Source organism: Epinephelus fuscoguttatus, linkage group LG2 (genome assembly GCF_011397635.1).
Source record: "Epinephelus fuscoguttatus linkage group LG2, E.fuscoguttatus.final_Chr_v1".
Taxonomy (NCBI): Eukaryota; Metazoa; Chordata; class Actinopteri; order Perciformes; family Serranidae; genus Epinephelus; species Epinephelus fuscoguttatus.
In genome coordinates, this window is record NC_064753.1 from 1,487,127 (window position 1) to 1,503,939 (window position 16,813).

The window sequence follows — 16,813 nt, forward strand, 5'->3', positions numbered from 1 at the left end:
AATACAGAGGTGGATAGGTATTCACACTGACGTCAGGTGAAGAACTTTACTTAAGTCTCATTTTGATGCAAGGAGTAGTAAATTAGCAGGAATGTAGCATAATGTCGAAGTGAAAGCAGTGTTCTGTTGTTTTAAATGTTATGGTGCAATAAAAATATATTGTCCCTAAAAACAGTGTACAATGGTGACAAATAAATAAAATAAATGTGTAGCCCAGACGGCATAATTAGTGACACAGCTGCTGTAGACTCTGTTTCTGATGTTCGGACTCAGGCTTGTTTTCTCTAATTTTACTGTGGTACAACAAATGAAGACACCACCAACATAATGTTCACTTCTGGCAGTCTTAATTGGCAGTTTGACGTATGAGGTAAATTTGTTGTCTTGTGTCCTGCAGGGCTCACTGTCCCACCCCGAGCTGCTGGTTGCCGTAGAGATGCTGTCATCGGTGGTGCTCATGAATGAGGCGATGGATGTTGGAGACCGAGCTGCCCTCTGGAAACAGCTGTCCAGCGCCGTCACTGGGCTCAGTAATGTGGAGGATGAATATGCACAGAGGTGAGCACACACAATCACACACACACACACACACACACACACACACACACACACACACACAGCAGAGGTCAGTGACACATTGTGTCAGAGGTCTTTATATGCTTCTAACGCAGGCTGTTGATGTGTGTCTGTGTGCTCCTCAGGTACATGGATGAACTGATGCGTCTGAAGGCAGCAGCCAGAGAAGAGGGCTGCGACTTCCTCACCTGGAACGACATTCAAGCCTGTATTGACACAGTCAACCTGACTGTGCAGGAGGAGCATGAACGTAACTAGTGGTTGAATTGTTAATTTTTAACAAGGGGAATGCAATGTAGCTTTGATTTTTTTGCGTGCACACATCATCAAATATGACAGCACAGATGTGCAAAATTAATCAAGATAAAGAAAAATGGCATGACCTGTACCTGCTGCCTTTAAAAACACAAATAATGCAGTAGTATTGCTATTGCAATACAGACAAAAAATATTTTAAAGTATAAATAAGAGTAGTTCTGAAATAGCTGTGAAAATTAATCTTAGAGTCACTCTTATCCTATAGACATTTCCTTAGCCAGTTATAATTACTCCTTACCTGTGAAGCCTTGGGCTGATAATGGGTGATGCTGTCAGGTCCCTGTCCTGATACCTGCCTGGTTTCTCCCTGTCCCTCTTCTATCTATTGCAATAATATAGGTAATAAATATGCAAAGCAAAATTTAGAAATAGAATTAAGAATAGTAGTGGTGACATAGCTGTGGAAATTAATCGCACAGTCACTTTTATGCTATAGATATTTTCTCTCAGCCAGTTATAATCTCTCTTCACCTGTGAGGACCCTGCATGATCATCCTTGCTGGTCTCTGGTCCACTGTCTCCTCCCTGACCCTGCTCTTTCTATTGTGACAATAAAGATTAAAATAATATGTGCAAATCAATAGTGAGCACAAGTTCTGCGCAGAAATTAAGGAGGAGTGGGTTTATTACTAGCATGAAACTAGCTAGAATGTGATTTAAGATAGGTAACAATAACATTAGTATTCTTGTTAACTATCTTAACTTGGCATCTATTAATTAGTCATCATTTAGCTAACATTATCTACATGCAACAGCATTACTCAACTTACACGGTTTGTTTGGAAGAAACTGTGCAAGGTTTTTTGCTTCTTGCTGGCTGGTTTGCTGATAATAGTTAACACACAGCAGCACTGCCCAGCAGCACACGTTTGGTCTGTGATTGATTCAGATCACAACACGACAACATGTGTATGCCTCCTGGCGCCGCCTACCCATGGTGCGCTTAAAGACGGCTTGGAAAAACACGTTATCAAATGTTAAAAACGAATTGAACGGTTGTCGCAGCTGTAAAAAGTGCGGGGGACAGAGGGCACAGATACGGGGAGTACGGTGGACATGTTTCCTGTGCTCCCCCCTCAAATTACGTCTGTGCCTGCACACACAGATTCTAGATTAACAAGGGGGATGGTTTTTGGTCAAGGTTAACAAGGGGGATGATTTTTGGTCAATTTTCTAACAAAGGGGATGGCATCCCCCCTCATCCCCCCTAAATTCGACCACTGAACATAACTGACATCAGTTTACATCCATGTGTCAAAATTCTCCATTAAAAGTAACACACACATACTGACTCCAAAGCACAGATGGATATAAATAGACAACTATTGATCCAAATGACATCTTCATCAAGTCAGAATGTTTAAATATGATTACCAGATAAGCTAACAGCTAATATATACACAGGTACAGTATGTGCCTTGTCAACTCATTGTAAAAGACACATTCAAACTGGACAGAAATGCCTCTCTACTTTTCCAACAGTCACCAACTCTGGTTTGGTCAAAATAAACTCTAGTCCACAGAGATCACCTAGAGCTGATTTACTTTTGTTCAATCACCCAACCCTACTGTGAATACTTCATGTTCAATCATTGTAGATATAACTTGTGTTAGAAAAAAAAAGTAAGATAGTGGAATACAGCTGTTTTTTTAATGATTAAGAAGTATAACAATATACCGGCATATTTGAAAGTAACATTTGTCCCGTTTTATTTAAGTACAGTTACATCTTTAATTGTCAGATGATGCCACATCTTGACTGATATTACGAATGTCTTTTTCTGTCTAATCTTCTGACTCACCCTCTCATATTATATTGTGATCCCAGACTCACAGAGTTTTATTAAGTCTGTCTGTTTGTTGGGTTGGGTACTGAACTCAGTACTTCAAAGGGTACCAACCAAATTACATCACTACTATTGAGTACCGATTCACATTGAATCTGTCGGTACCAAATATTGATACCTGACAGATCTGGGTGAGAACACCAAGCTTAGACAAAGGGTGGAAGTCTGAAGTCGGGAAACCAGCCACGAAGCTCTGCAGTCGCTCCATCAGCTTTACAGTGAGCCAGCGCTATCACTGTAACGCAGATCTGACACAGCAGTTTTAGCATCTGGTCTATTTTCTTTCTAGTATCACTGCTAGAAGAGCAGACACACATACACACACACACACACACACACAAGCAGACAGACAGAGACAGAAGATAAGATTTGGGTGATTAGAAAAGAGAGGCGGAGCAGATTAATTCAATTCAATTTTATTTATAAGCCCAATATCACAATTTTGCCTCACAGGGCTTTACAGAATACAACATCCCTCTGTCCCCTCACAGCAGATAAGGAAAAACTCCCCCCAAAAAAAAACCTCAGGAAGAGCAACTGAGGAGGGATCCCTCTTCCAGGACGGACAGACAAGCAGTAGATGTCGTACAGAACAGATCGATATAATAAATTTACAGTAATCCATATGACACAATGAGACAGAAAGAGATACAGAGAAAGATGCAGGACAGACGATAATGACAGTAGCTTACAACAACATTCATGAAACTAATAAAATGATAATTATAATTACGGCTATTGTGGTACATTAAATTGGAAGTATATATTAATACATGGTAGTATACATATGTGCCAATAATCATGTGAAAATAACAGTAGAAGTATGACCAGAGTTGGGTAAGGGTTACTTTAAAAGTAATCAAATTACTTTACTGTGTTACCTTTTTGAAAAGTAACCAGTTACTTTACTGCATTACTTCCTGAGTAAAGTAACTCCATCCATCCATCCATCCATCCATCCATCTTCTAACCGCTTCATCCTCTTGAGGGTTGTGGGGGGGCTGGAGCCTATCCCAGCTGACATCGGGCAAGAGGTACACCCTGCACAGGTCGCCAGACTATCACAGGGCTGACACATAGAGACAGACAACCATTCACGCTCACATTCACACCTACGGACAATTTAGAGTTATCAGTTAACCTAATCCCCAATCTGCATGTCTTTGGACTGTGGGAGGAAGCCGGAGTGCCCGGAGAGAACCCACGCTGACACGGGGAGAACATGCAAACTCCGCACAGAGGGGTTCCCACACCCGGGATCGAACCGGGAACCCTCTTGCTGTGAGGTGACAGTGCTAACCACCATATCACCGTGCCGCCCTGAAAAGTAACTCAAGTACTTTTAAAGTACCTTTGTACCTTCTACATTTCCTATTGGGCAATGGACCACAGGCCGCTTAGCCTACATTTTTTGTCTCCAAAATTAAAGTTATGGACCACTTGCCCTTCAGATCCAATTCTCCTATCACAGCCGTCACTTTGACCAGTAGAAACACAGAATGATCTGCTGCCATAGACAACTGTATGACAACAACACCCCAGCGTTTTTAATATTTCCTCTAGGGATGTTACCACACAGAGTAAAAGGGGGAAATGATAGTGTGAAACAGCAGAGGTACTCTGTCAACCCGGTGAGTTACTGTCATTAGCATCAAGCTAGCAAACAATGTTACGTCCTCATAATGGAGACGGACATAAAGTAATAACATTAAAAAATAGTGACGGTTTACTCACCACAGCTGCAGAGGCTACCAGCTTCATTTGAAACAGACGACATTATAGACGGTTGTTATTTATTATTCCCTCTGTGTTTTTACTTTTTATCCGCTCCTGTTGTCTTTATAAAGTTAATGCATTGCACCATCTTTTTAAACTCAACACTTCCTGAATTTGTTTCAAATTAAAAGCCCGTTATAGCCTTGGCTGAGAGAATCCCACCATTTTCTAAATAAAGAAAATTTAATTGTGAAACATTTGTAGGAGCTTGGTTGTGGAGGATACAGTAGCTTGAATGTTTGCGTACGGTACTTCAGATGAAGCTCCTGCCATCTGCTGGCGCTTTTAGGTGACTACAACAACATTTCAGCTGGCAAATAACCAGACACAGTGACTCAGATGATAGTTAAAGTAATAAAAATAGGACAAGAATAACCCGATGACATCACAAACGTCGTGAAAGACAACCGGTGACAATTGGTGAGTACCATCGTGTAGTGTGTCATGTCTGCTGGCCAAGGAACAGCACGATTTTATGACTCCACAATCATGTACATCGTGACATAGTGACATTCAGAACGGACAGAAAAGTCGTGTAGTGTGTACCAGACATAATGCAAGTCCTCCTGAGTCCTCCTCCATCGGGATTTTACTGACGATCCTGCGGAATGTTTTAGACTCCACCGTAGACAATGGCAGCATTTCGTCTACCACGTAGCTAGTCACAAGCTTCATGACTTCTTTCGGACTGATAGGTTTAACATTATCTCCGTTATTAGAACCAAAAGACAGTCGTTGCTGTTTCGTAGCTGAAGGACCAGCATTCTAAAAGTAATGGAAGTAACTGATGGCTTGTTTGAAAATGTACTCAAGTATTTGATTACTCAAACAGCAAACTAATGCGTTAGGTTACTCGTTACTGCAAAAAATAATCAAAGTACTCAGAGTTGGGTTACAAAGTAACGTGTTATACCCAACTCTGAGTATGACTAATGATAACAGCAGCAGCAGGAGGCATCAGGCAAGACCACGGCAGCAACACAACCACACACGTCACACTATCCAGGCACCGCTGTGATATAAGTTAACCTGCGAGACAGTGGAGCACAAAGGCTGCGGAGAAGAAGCCGAGTTAGTGACATGCAGTACGGCCGAGTTAGCAAGATGAAATAACGGGACATGAGTGTTAGCAAAGGGGAGAGAGAGAGAGAGAAGGAGAGAGAAGGGGAGAGAGAGAAGGAGAGAAGGTGCTCAGTGGAGCTCAGTGTTCATAGGAGGTTCCCTGGCAGACTAGACCTAAGTCAGCCTAACTAGGGGCTGGTACAAGGCAAGCCTGAGCCGGCCCTCACTATAAGCTTTATCAAAAAGGAAAGTCTTAAGTCTAGTCTTGAATGTGGAGACGGTGTCTGCCTCCCGGACTGCAACAGGAAGATGATTCCACAGGAGAGGAGCTTGAAAGCTGAAGGCTCTGGCTCCTGATCTACTTTTGGTAACTTTAGGGACCACGAGTAACCCTGCATTCTCAGAGCGCAGTGTTCTGGTGGGATAATATGGCACTGTGAGCTCTCTAAGATATGACGGAGCCTGACCATTTAGAGCTTTATAAGTTAACAGTAGGATTTTAAATGAAATTCTGGATTTCACAGGGAGCCAGTGCAGAGAAGCTAAAACAGGAGAAATATGGTCTTGTTTCTTAGTTCCTGTTAGTACAGTACATGTGCCCCTGCATTCTGAATTAGCTGGAGAGTTTTTAAAGACTTATTAGAGCTACCTGATAATAGGGAGTTATAGTAATCCAGCCTAGAGGTAACAAAAGCATGGACCAATTTTTCTGCATCTTTTCGGGTCAGGATGGGCCTGATTTTCGCAAAATTACACAGATGAAAAAATGCAGACCGTGAGATTTGTTTTAAATGAGAATTAAAAGACAAATCTTGATCAAATATTACTCCGAGGTTTCTTATGGTGGTGCTAGAGGCCAGAGCAATGTCATCTAGAGAAACTATGTCATCAGATAAAGAGTCTCTGAGTTGTTTGGGGCCAAGAACAATAACTTCAATTTTGTCTGAATTTAATATAAGGAAATTGGTGCTCATTCAGGTTTTTATGTCTTTAAGGCAATTATGAAGTTTAGTTAATTGATTACTTTCTTCTGGCTTTATCGATAAATACTAGGTGTGTCCCCGACTAAGAATTTTCATAGTCGAATCTGATTTGACAGATTTTTCCTTTAGCCGACTAATCGTCGAATCATGTTGTTTTCCCCCTCATTGATTAATGAGCTCTTTTGTGTCAGTTTCCGCTCCAGGGAAAAGAGCTAAAACACCCAAATAAACAAATTTAATTCTTCAGTTGGCATAATAAGATAATAATAATAAAAGTAAAAGGGTTATGATTTTATCTTTATCTTTATTCCTTTCACTTCATCAAGGTATGATGCTCTAGATGAGCGCAGACGCGCTGCAGCCTCATCCATGTCTTTATTAGGAGTCGTTTCTGACTCGTCAGAACTTGCCATTTCATTCACAAATAAACATCCAAAAACATCATCAAAAGGTTTAGAAACAGTTTTCTTTCTTTCTGACTTCAAGTTCATCCACACGGACCATGCGTCACCACTCTCAATTGTTTGGCCACATCGGATAAAAAGTAGCAAAATAAGTAATCAGTCTATCAAGAAAACAATCAGCGGTGAAATTTGTTTCAAGACACTTCAGGTAAACGAATAATCCTTCAAAAAAGTTTGATTTGAGAGCACATACCTCCTCCAAAGTGTTTGTTTATGCGCTCCGCCACCATAAATCATCACCACATGATTCCCGAGCGCGGCACCGCTGCTACTCACCGCCTCACCGCTGCTACTCACCGCTGCTACTCACCGCTCCCTCATGGGATGGGTCAAATGCGGAGAACAAATTTCACACACTCAGATGTGTGACAATCAGTGGGACTTTAACTTCAACTTTAAATCACCGTAGGCTTCGATGCTGCTCTGATGATCCTGCAGCGCACTCACTCACCTCAGCTTATTTGGATTGAGCAACTGGGTGCTTTATTCATGCGTAGTAATGATTATGCCTGCTGATTAAACGCACATCATTTTCAATTTTTTATTAACAGAAATTAGGCTGATGTTTGTCTCAAAATAGGCTATATATCATGAATTACTAAAAAACAAATACATTCTATGTCAAATCAAGATGTTCAGCAGCAGTGAGCACCCCCATATAGTCAGAATGGTACGGTCTTGTTTCATAACCGCATTTTGCGGCGATTCGACGGCGAGACTGGCAGTCGAATCAGACTTCTCCGAATCGAATCACCGAATCATCAACTATTCGGGGTCACCAATAATAAATACAATTGTATATCATCCGCATAACAATGGAAATTTACAGAGTGATTTCTAATGATGTTACCTAAAGGAAGCATATATAGAGTGAATAGGATTGGTCCGAGCACAGAACCTTGTTGAACTCCAAAACAAACTTTAGTATGTAAGGATGATTCATCGTGAACATGAATAAACTTAAAACGATCAGATAAATAAGATTTAAACCAGCTTAGTGCAGAACCTTTTAAGCCAATTAAATGTTCCAGTCTCTGTAGCAGAATTTGATGGTCAATTGTGTCAAATGCTGCTCTAAGATCTAATAAAACAAGTACAGAGACGAGTCCTTAGTCTGAAGCAATCAGAAGATCATTTGTACTTTTAACTAGTGCTGTCTGAGTGCTATGATGCACTCTAAATCCTGACTGAAATTATTCAAATAAATTATTATTATGGAGAAAATCACAAGGATCAAGGATCTTTGAAAGAAAGGAAGGATTAGATACTGGTCTATAGTTGGCTAACACCTCTGGATCCAGGGTGGGCTTTTTCAGGAGAGGTTTAATTACAGTTACCTTTAAAGACTGTGGTACATAGCCTGTTAATAAAGATACATTGATCATGTCTAATAAGTGAATGTTAACTAAAGGTAAGACTTCTTTAAGTAGCCTAGTTGGGATGGGGTCTAAGAGACACGTTGATGATTTAGACAAAGAAATCACTGCAGTCAATTGTTGAGGAGAAATTGGGGAGAAGCAATCTAAATATATATTAGGTCTGTGTTTGAGGGCAGATAGGTACTATCTGAGGACAGGAGGTCATGAATTTTGCCTCTAATAGTTAGAATTTTGTCATTAGCATTTTAATCTACTACGTCACTACAGCTTGTTTAGAAAAGTATTTTTTGTTATTACAGAGACAGTAAAGCACTGTAAAGGTGTACTGTTTGGTACTGACACTGAATTACAGGTACTGGAACTGATGTTGGGTTGAATGTGAACAGTACCCGACCCTAACTGCATCTGCTTGTGTTTTTGTGCAGGTATCGCTGCCATTGGACTGATCAATGAGGCTCTAGGTGAAGGGGATCCCATGAAGACTCTGAACATGTTGCAGAACCCCTCAGCCAAGCTCACAGATGTGGACCCATCTGTGGCTCAACACTACCATGACAAAATGCTGGAGGCCCGCAGAGAGAAGGCTCATGTAAGACACCAACACAACACACACAGTCTGGCTTTTTGACAGCTGCTGTAGTGACATGGATGTAGAACGTTCAGGTTATCTTCTAAAGATAAGTATTAGGTTTGGATAAATATAAAGTTTATTCTGGGTAGCATGTCTGTGTCCTGGTCTCTCCCTTTGTGATCTGCTTTTCTGTGTGTGTTTAGTATTCAGGGACCATTATGCAAACACTCCTGGCTACAGTTACATCCAGACTTTTTACTGCAGCTCCAACAGTTGAAAGCTGTCAGAGCTATATACATTGTGACTGGGCATATGATATGTATAGTTGTATTTTGATTCAAATGAATATAGTTATAGTAATGATAAAAGGTTTCCTGCTTAAACAAGCTGTTAGCGGCCAAAACGTACAGCTATTTGAAGTTCAGTATTTGAAGGGATGTGCCTATTGTGCCCTTTATATTACTGTGAAAACAGTGAGTTTCTTCTTCAAACAACTGTATTTGAGTTTCTCGCCTAACAAGGATTTTCATGAAATTATATTTGAATACATCATGATAACATCATAATTAACCCTCGCTTAATGCTCATTTTTACTGAATAGAGCTAGAATTTATCATAACGTATGTCAATGCAACCTCCATTACATGTTAATTCCGGCCACTTGCTGCTAACAGCTAATAATAACTAGTTCTCCTCCTGCCGATTTCAACACTGATTTGTTTTTCACAATGTAGCATTATCGGGGAAACCATAGTGTAACAAACCCTAGGTCAGACAATGGTGAAGCATACTGATGTTTTCGAAAGTCTTAAATTATGTTCAGGTGTCATCCATATTATTTGAACACCATTGTTAAATTTCTCCTTCTAAAACACCTTTTCTCTAGAAAACACTGTAAGACACACACACAAATAAATAAAATTAGCCCTTACCCATGTGCAAACATAACCATAATCCATAAATACCTTGTCAAATACATAATGGCATAAATTAAAATATCACCAATATGTTCCTTTAAGCCCTCATGAAACAAAAAAGCCAATATCACCATGATGTTACCAGAGCCAATCAGATGCAGAGTAGGGTGGGTCTTGCCAACAAAAGCCAGTAGCGAAAGCAGCAAGCAGAATAAACTGAGGGATTAGTATGTGGTGTCATGAGGAAATGCTTCCCTTCTCTACATGCCTTGGTGTGGCGCTGGTGTCAGTCACATTACTTGTTGCAGAGTTTTTCCTGGGAAAAGAGCTTGTAACTTTTGTGGATGCTACTGTGCTACTCGGTCCATTAATCAGCTTCACTACTGAAAAGCTATTTGACTCAACAAGTAGTGACATTACCACCATACTACTGAGAAATGTAGTTAAGTTAGTAACACCGATACTTGTAGTAACGCTACAGCCAAACACTATCAAAACAGGAGTCCACAAACCAATGGGTGATGCCATGGAAGCTGTGCCCATTATTTTATACAGTCTATGCCCGTGACTCATCAGTAATTAGTTTACCATGTACTTTCATCCTAAAGGCATCTCAGGAAAGATCTCTGTTCGTTCTAAACCAATTTTCTATTGTCCCTGGGACAACAAGACACAGTTACTCTGGGGCCCTTCTTTTTAGACTGCGCAAAATTGACATGACACAACAGAAAAACATTGGCCACTGCCATCGGTGAATGTCACTGTATTTTTTGATATGCCCCATGGCAGTCAAAAATATTCACACAAAATAAATCTGTGCATCCCTAAATATTTGCTCTCATTCAGACAGTAAGATATTGGATAAGAGCTCAGATATCTGCTCCAGTTTGTTTAGAATTCCTGCACCTGAATAACAGTCAGTATTTCTTATTACCAATCAGTAATCCATACCCTCACATGAAGAATTTTGCATGCATATTCCCAAGTGGAGGTGTTAACAATTTTTTTATTCCAATTAAAGCATTTTATATTTTTGATATAAATGGATACTGAAAAAATATATATATTTTTTGATACCATGATGCTAATTTGAAGCAGCCAGCCCTACTTTGAGCCCAAAATGAATCACATTATATATTGTCATATTCTCTGTTTGTTTTGGAATGAGCAGCTGTTGCCATCATTGATGCCTTGATTAATTGTTTCTTAAGTGTACATGTTAAAGAGTTCTGGATGTTCAAATGATGTATTTCTGTATTATTGTGATATGTGGTCATAGCTCAGTGGGATCATAGAGCCATCGTGGTTGCAGATGGCTCCTTGTGACTCAGGGCTCTGAAGCCCATATGACATCATCAGACTGCTGATGCAATGTTGCAGTCATCTCTCCCCTGCTTACTTCCTGTCTGTATCTGACCTGTCTCTCTCTCTTTCTGTCTGTCTCTTCTGAGATTTGACCTGTCTTTTCTAATTTTATCACTACTCTTCGGTTTCACATGTGCATCTGTGAAGAAGCATTGTCTCTCTGGACAGCAGATCATCAGCGCCTTGCTCTCTCTGAATCATTTGCCTGTGTTATCTTTACATTAGAAAGGCCAGCTGATGAATATTGAGGTGAGGTATTGGCCATGGAGATGTCTACCTTCTCTCCAGTACGCTTGTTGTGCTCAAAGTGTCCCCCGAAAAAAAGAATGAGAAAAACCTAACAGAAATGTCTCTTTCCAGAAATCATGACCCAGTTATTCAAGATAATCCACAGACCTTGTTGTGAACAGTTTCATGTAGGAACTGTTTTCTTTCTTCCAAACTACACCCACTAATTTTATCACCGCACAGAAGGAATCATGCATCTAACGTTTGCTGAGCAAGTTAAAATTACAGCTCAGCCAACGAGGACACCATTAGTGTATACATCTTGTGGTTTCACAAGAACAAGCCTTTCGTCCATGAGTTAACCCCTTTTACACTGCCTGTTAAAGGTGGGAATATTGCACTGTTACACCACCTTGCTGTTCTATATAAAAGGTAGAATCGTGGAATCAGACGATAGAGTTGTCTTCCTTCTGAGCCAAGAGTAGAGGTAGTAACAGCCCTGAAACAATATCTGTACAAAAGGGACAGCCAGCAGGACAGGATTATAGGTGGCATGGGTGTGATGTTTTGATGATGTGTTATGCGTGTGTCCTACCATGGGTGTAACTTGCAATTTTTATTTGTTTGTTTCTTGCCTTTGTATCAGTCAGTGTTCCCTTTCTCAGTCTTTAAATTCTGAGGTTTTCGCCAGTCCGTGAATGTAGCGCAGGCAGAATTCAGTGTTTTCCTCAGCAGCAGTCTTAGGCATTTTGAGTCACAGGATAATTGAACAATTGATCCGAATACAGATTAGATCAGATCGCTGGTTGAGAGGAGCAGCTGTTTGTGAGTGAAAGCAAACTTTTAGACCCAGCACAAAGAATGGTTAAGTTGCCTGATATTCTGCTGCTCTGTGCTGCGAGAATGTGAAGTAATTGATAACTGTATATATTCCAACAGCATGCCTAATGAACGGTCCAGCTCCAAAAATGAAAAATCAATACGTGACAGTAGATGTTTTATTCATAGCGGGCATCCACAAATAAATAATTGAGAGGGAATCCCTTGGTCCAGGAGCTCCTTACCTCCGAGCAGAGGACCAGATCAGCTCCCATTTTACAGGGATGGTAAATGAATGTTATTGCCATGTTAATGCCATTGTTATTGTTTATAGAGCACTACCGATGCATGTGTTATATGTCACACTAGAGGCTGACACTGTTGTATTACATATCATGTGCGTCACGGCCCTTTCGATTGCCTGCATGCTGTCTGAAATCACACACTGCGGCGGCATGATGCTGCCGTTTTTTGGTTCTGTGTAAAAATGCAAAAAATTCAGGTAAAAGGAAGAATATGTATTTTTGATTTTGGCGTGAACTGTTCTTCAAGAACATGGTCTGTAAATATTCTCAGTGTATCCATTTTTGTCTTGAGTCTGTTTTTATTCTGTGTAAATACAGATAAAGGACGTCTGTTATCAAGCCGGACTCCAAAATACTCTGTCTGTGCCCACACTGTTTCAAAAGTCAATAGCCATCAGTTATATCTTAACCCTTGAATACATCATGTGGGAACTTGTCATACTTTCGTAACTTAACCCAGAAAACAAAAAAAACAAAAAAAAAACAACAAAAAAAAACCAGGAGAGATAAAGAAAGCACAGTGTTTTCCTGCAGATTTCACAGGCGTTGGAAATAACAAGCCAGGCTTCAGTCATTTGCTTCCATAAAAGGGCAGAAAGCTGACCACTGTAATAAATGGGCCAGACCAACAGGCACAAGCACAAGCACACACATGCACGCACACACACACACACACACACACACACACACAAAAAAATCCTCTGGTTGTTGATTAGGGAATGTGGCCATTTGAGGCGATTAGCTAAAGGCAGAGGAAGTAGTTAAGGTAGTGTGAGCTTCCTGTTGGGTTTCAAGGGGTTAGTGCCGAAAAGATATTCCCAGCTGAGAGGGAAGGATCATTGGAGGTGGGATCGACTGAGGAAAAAGACTCACATGCCTGAGATGTGTTCAGGTTGCAGAGGGGTGTTCCCAGGTGATGTGAAGTCAGGAGAGTTTGGGAAAGATGCATACAACAAAGCTTGTTATTTCAATTGCAGTTCACTTCAGTCAGGCAGAAGCTGACTCTGACTTAGGGCCGAGGGCTGTGCCCAGCTCAACAGCAGGAAGTCCTGCCCAGACCCTACTGACTAACAAGCCCAAAATAGTCTACTACAGCGTGTCTCTCAGATGGATATCATCTCACTTTGTAACTGCAACAAACACAACTGGGACTGTAGAAGTTTCAATCTAGTACAGTACAGTGGGGGAAACAAGCATTCAACGTGTCAAAACTTTTTTCATTAAACATATTGCCAATGCAGCTTTTCACATGAAATGTACACTAGACATTGATCTTAACTCAATAAAACTGTACAGATAAAGAAATCATAAAACTTTAATTCTTCAAAAAAGTTATGTGCAATAAGGTGGAATACTACCAGTAAAAAGTAGTGAATATGTCGACTGAAATGGATTTAATAATTGGTGGAGAAGCCTTTGTTTGCACTGCCAGCTTGTAAGATGCTTCCTGTATGAAGAAATCAGTTTGTCACAGTGTTCAGATGGGATTTTGGCCCATTCTTCTACACAGACAGTCTTCAAAACTAGAAATTTCTTGGGGGCTGTTGGTGAATCTGGATATTCAGCTTCTTTAACAAATGTATTAGGTTTAAGTCTGGTGATTGATTGGGCCATTCTAACACCTTTATTTCCTTTCACTGGAACCAGCTGAAAGTAGGGTTGCAATGGTATGAGATTTTCACAGGATGATAACCATCTCAGAAAATATTGCGGTTTCCCAGTATTACATAATTTATGATTATCAGTCAGATTGACCCTTGAAGGAATGAAAATGGAAATGTTATTTTAGGTTGAACAGATGCTTTATTTTTGTAATTAAAACTTGAAACCATTTAATGGAAGTATGTAAAAAGTCTCTCCTGAAAATAACTAAAATGACGACTACTTTTGCTGCATATCATTTCAATATCTTACATAAGCAAAGGTACGCAGTGTGATAACCTTCAATATTTATAACCGGTAGGTCTATATTTCTGCAACCCTTGTTGACAACCCACTTTGCAATATGTTTCGGATATTTGTCCTTCCGGTGGGTCAACCCACATCTCATCCTCATCATCCAGATGGATGGCAACAGATCCTTCTCAAAAAATTCCTGGCACATGGCTGTAGCTGGTGTGTTCAATACTCCTGTGTTATTCTTCTTTATTGCACATAACTTTCTTTTACAGATTGAAATGTAATGATATCTTTATCTGCACAGATATATAGAGTTAATATCAATGTCTGGTGTAAATTTTATGTGAATACCTGCATTGGAAATATGTTTAATGAAAAAAAAATTGATGCACTGAATACTTATATCCCCCACTGTATGTGTGTGTCTTCAAGCTCTCCATGTTTATGTCCCTTTTGACATGATAGATGTGAATGACCTCGTGGTTTTCCAAGAAGTAAAAAAATGCAGCTTGTACCTCCTCTGTTTCTATGATGTGCTTATAATGTATAACTACACCAAGCTACGCCCAATTCCTCATCCAGTCCCCCTGCCCACTCTGGCACCACACCCTTCCTTGCACCTTCCGCCAGCTGCAGGGACTCATCACCCACACACAAATAAGTACCAAGTACAGCTGCCAAGTGCAAACATACAAACACTTATCAGCGCTGGCCCAGGCTGCAGGTACAGCTCTGTTTATTATAAAGATGGAGCTCATTTGAGTCCTGCTGCATGCTGGTGCAACTCCCCTTCCCTTACATAAGATTAAAATCGGGTATCACAAATTTCACAAACACACATACCCACATATAGACAAACCTCCCTTCGTCTACCGTGAAGCACAATATAAAAGGGTGGGACACATGGTGGGGGAGCCTGTAACCAATGAGTTGCCTGTTGGAGCAGGCTCTAGAAAGTAGCAGCATGTAGCACACAGCTGCCAGACACATTATACAGAGACAGAGTGTGCCATCTGGCTGTAGTGTCATATAACTACAGTCATACAGCTGAAGTCAGTGTTTAGGTCTTGCTGTGGTCTGTATGCTGAGAAAACACTGTTAAAAAAACTTCTATTGGTAATATTTCTTGCATCTTTAAGTCTGTGGTGCTGCCAGTGATTGAAGAAGTACGCTAATCTTTTACTTAAGTGAAAGCAGCAATGTATAAGTCCTGCATTCAAAATTTTATTTAAAGTTCAAAAATTTTGGCATCAAATTATATGAAGTATCAAAAGTAAAACCATGCATTATGCAGAGTGGCTAATTTCAGAATATTATGTTATAATTATTGATGCATCAATGTGTTCATCACTAGTGTCGCAGTTGATAAAGGGGAGCTCATTTTAATGACTTTAAATGCTGCTGGGTAGTTTCATCTATAATGCACTTATTCTTAGGTAATGTTTTGTATTAATAATCTAAATCTGTATGGTAACTTAAGTTTTAAAATCAATATGATGATGATCAATATGAAGTAAAAAGTACAAAAGATGAGATCTGAGATAAAGTGAAGTAGGAAGTATACAGTAGAAGCAAACTGAATTACTCAAGTAAATCACAAGTACCTCAAAACTGTACTTAATTAGTAGTATAGTACTTGAATAAATGTACTTAGTCACTTTCCACCTCTAGGTGTGGTGTATTTTTCTGTTCTTATGGCCAATTGTGGTGACAGTATGTCTGCATGTTTCTAGCAGCTGCAGAAGCAGGTAATAGCTTAAATGTGTCATTACCTTGAACCAAAAAGCAAAGGCTTCTCAGTTGCAACTTTAGAGAACATTCACAGAGCTATCCCCACCAACTGTAGCAGGAAAACAGACCAGAATACATGCAACTGTAAGAGATGGTGTAAGCTGAATACTGGGTGCGGCCACACACATTTAACCCACAGCTGACTTAACACAGTTTGAAAGACTTCATTGTTCCACTCTAGAAAAAGTCTACTGGATTTTTTTGTAATGTAATTGAAAATTGCATCCTGTAGTTATCAAACAATACGGGACTGTGGATTATAGAAGAACTAGCAGGGAGAATCTGTGAAACCCATTTTAAGATAGAACTAAAATGAGTTGATAGACACATGGCAGGAGGATGGGTGTATTTGCTATTAACAAAAGGGCTTCTAATTATCTCAGCCCTCTTGTGCACTGTTTATGCCTAATATTTGGCTATTCCTTTTTTGGCCAGCGGCAGGGAGAGTAATGCCTGTCTTCATCTTAATAAATGCTGGTGAAAACCTCACAGATAGCACTGGAAATAAATCAA

General features: G+C 40.1%; 1 protein-coding gene across 1 annotated transcript in view; it reads left to right on the plus strand.

Moving 5' to 3' along the window:
* The window catches only part of iqgap1 (IQ motif containing GTPase activating protein 1), a 144,958-nt gene that overhangs the window by 93,400 nt on the left and 34,745 nt on the right, over positions 1-16,813 (plus strand). The window contains exons 13-15 of the mRNA XM_049602676.1: positions 398-558; positions 702-826; positions 8,831-8,994. Of these exons, the coding sequence (XP_049458633.1) occupies positions 398-558; positions 702-826; positions 8,831-8,994 (450 nt within the window). The remainder of the gene's footprint in view (positions 1-397; positions 559-701; positions 827-8,830; positions 8,995-16,813) is intronic.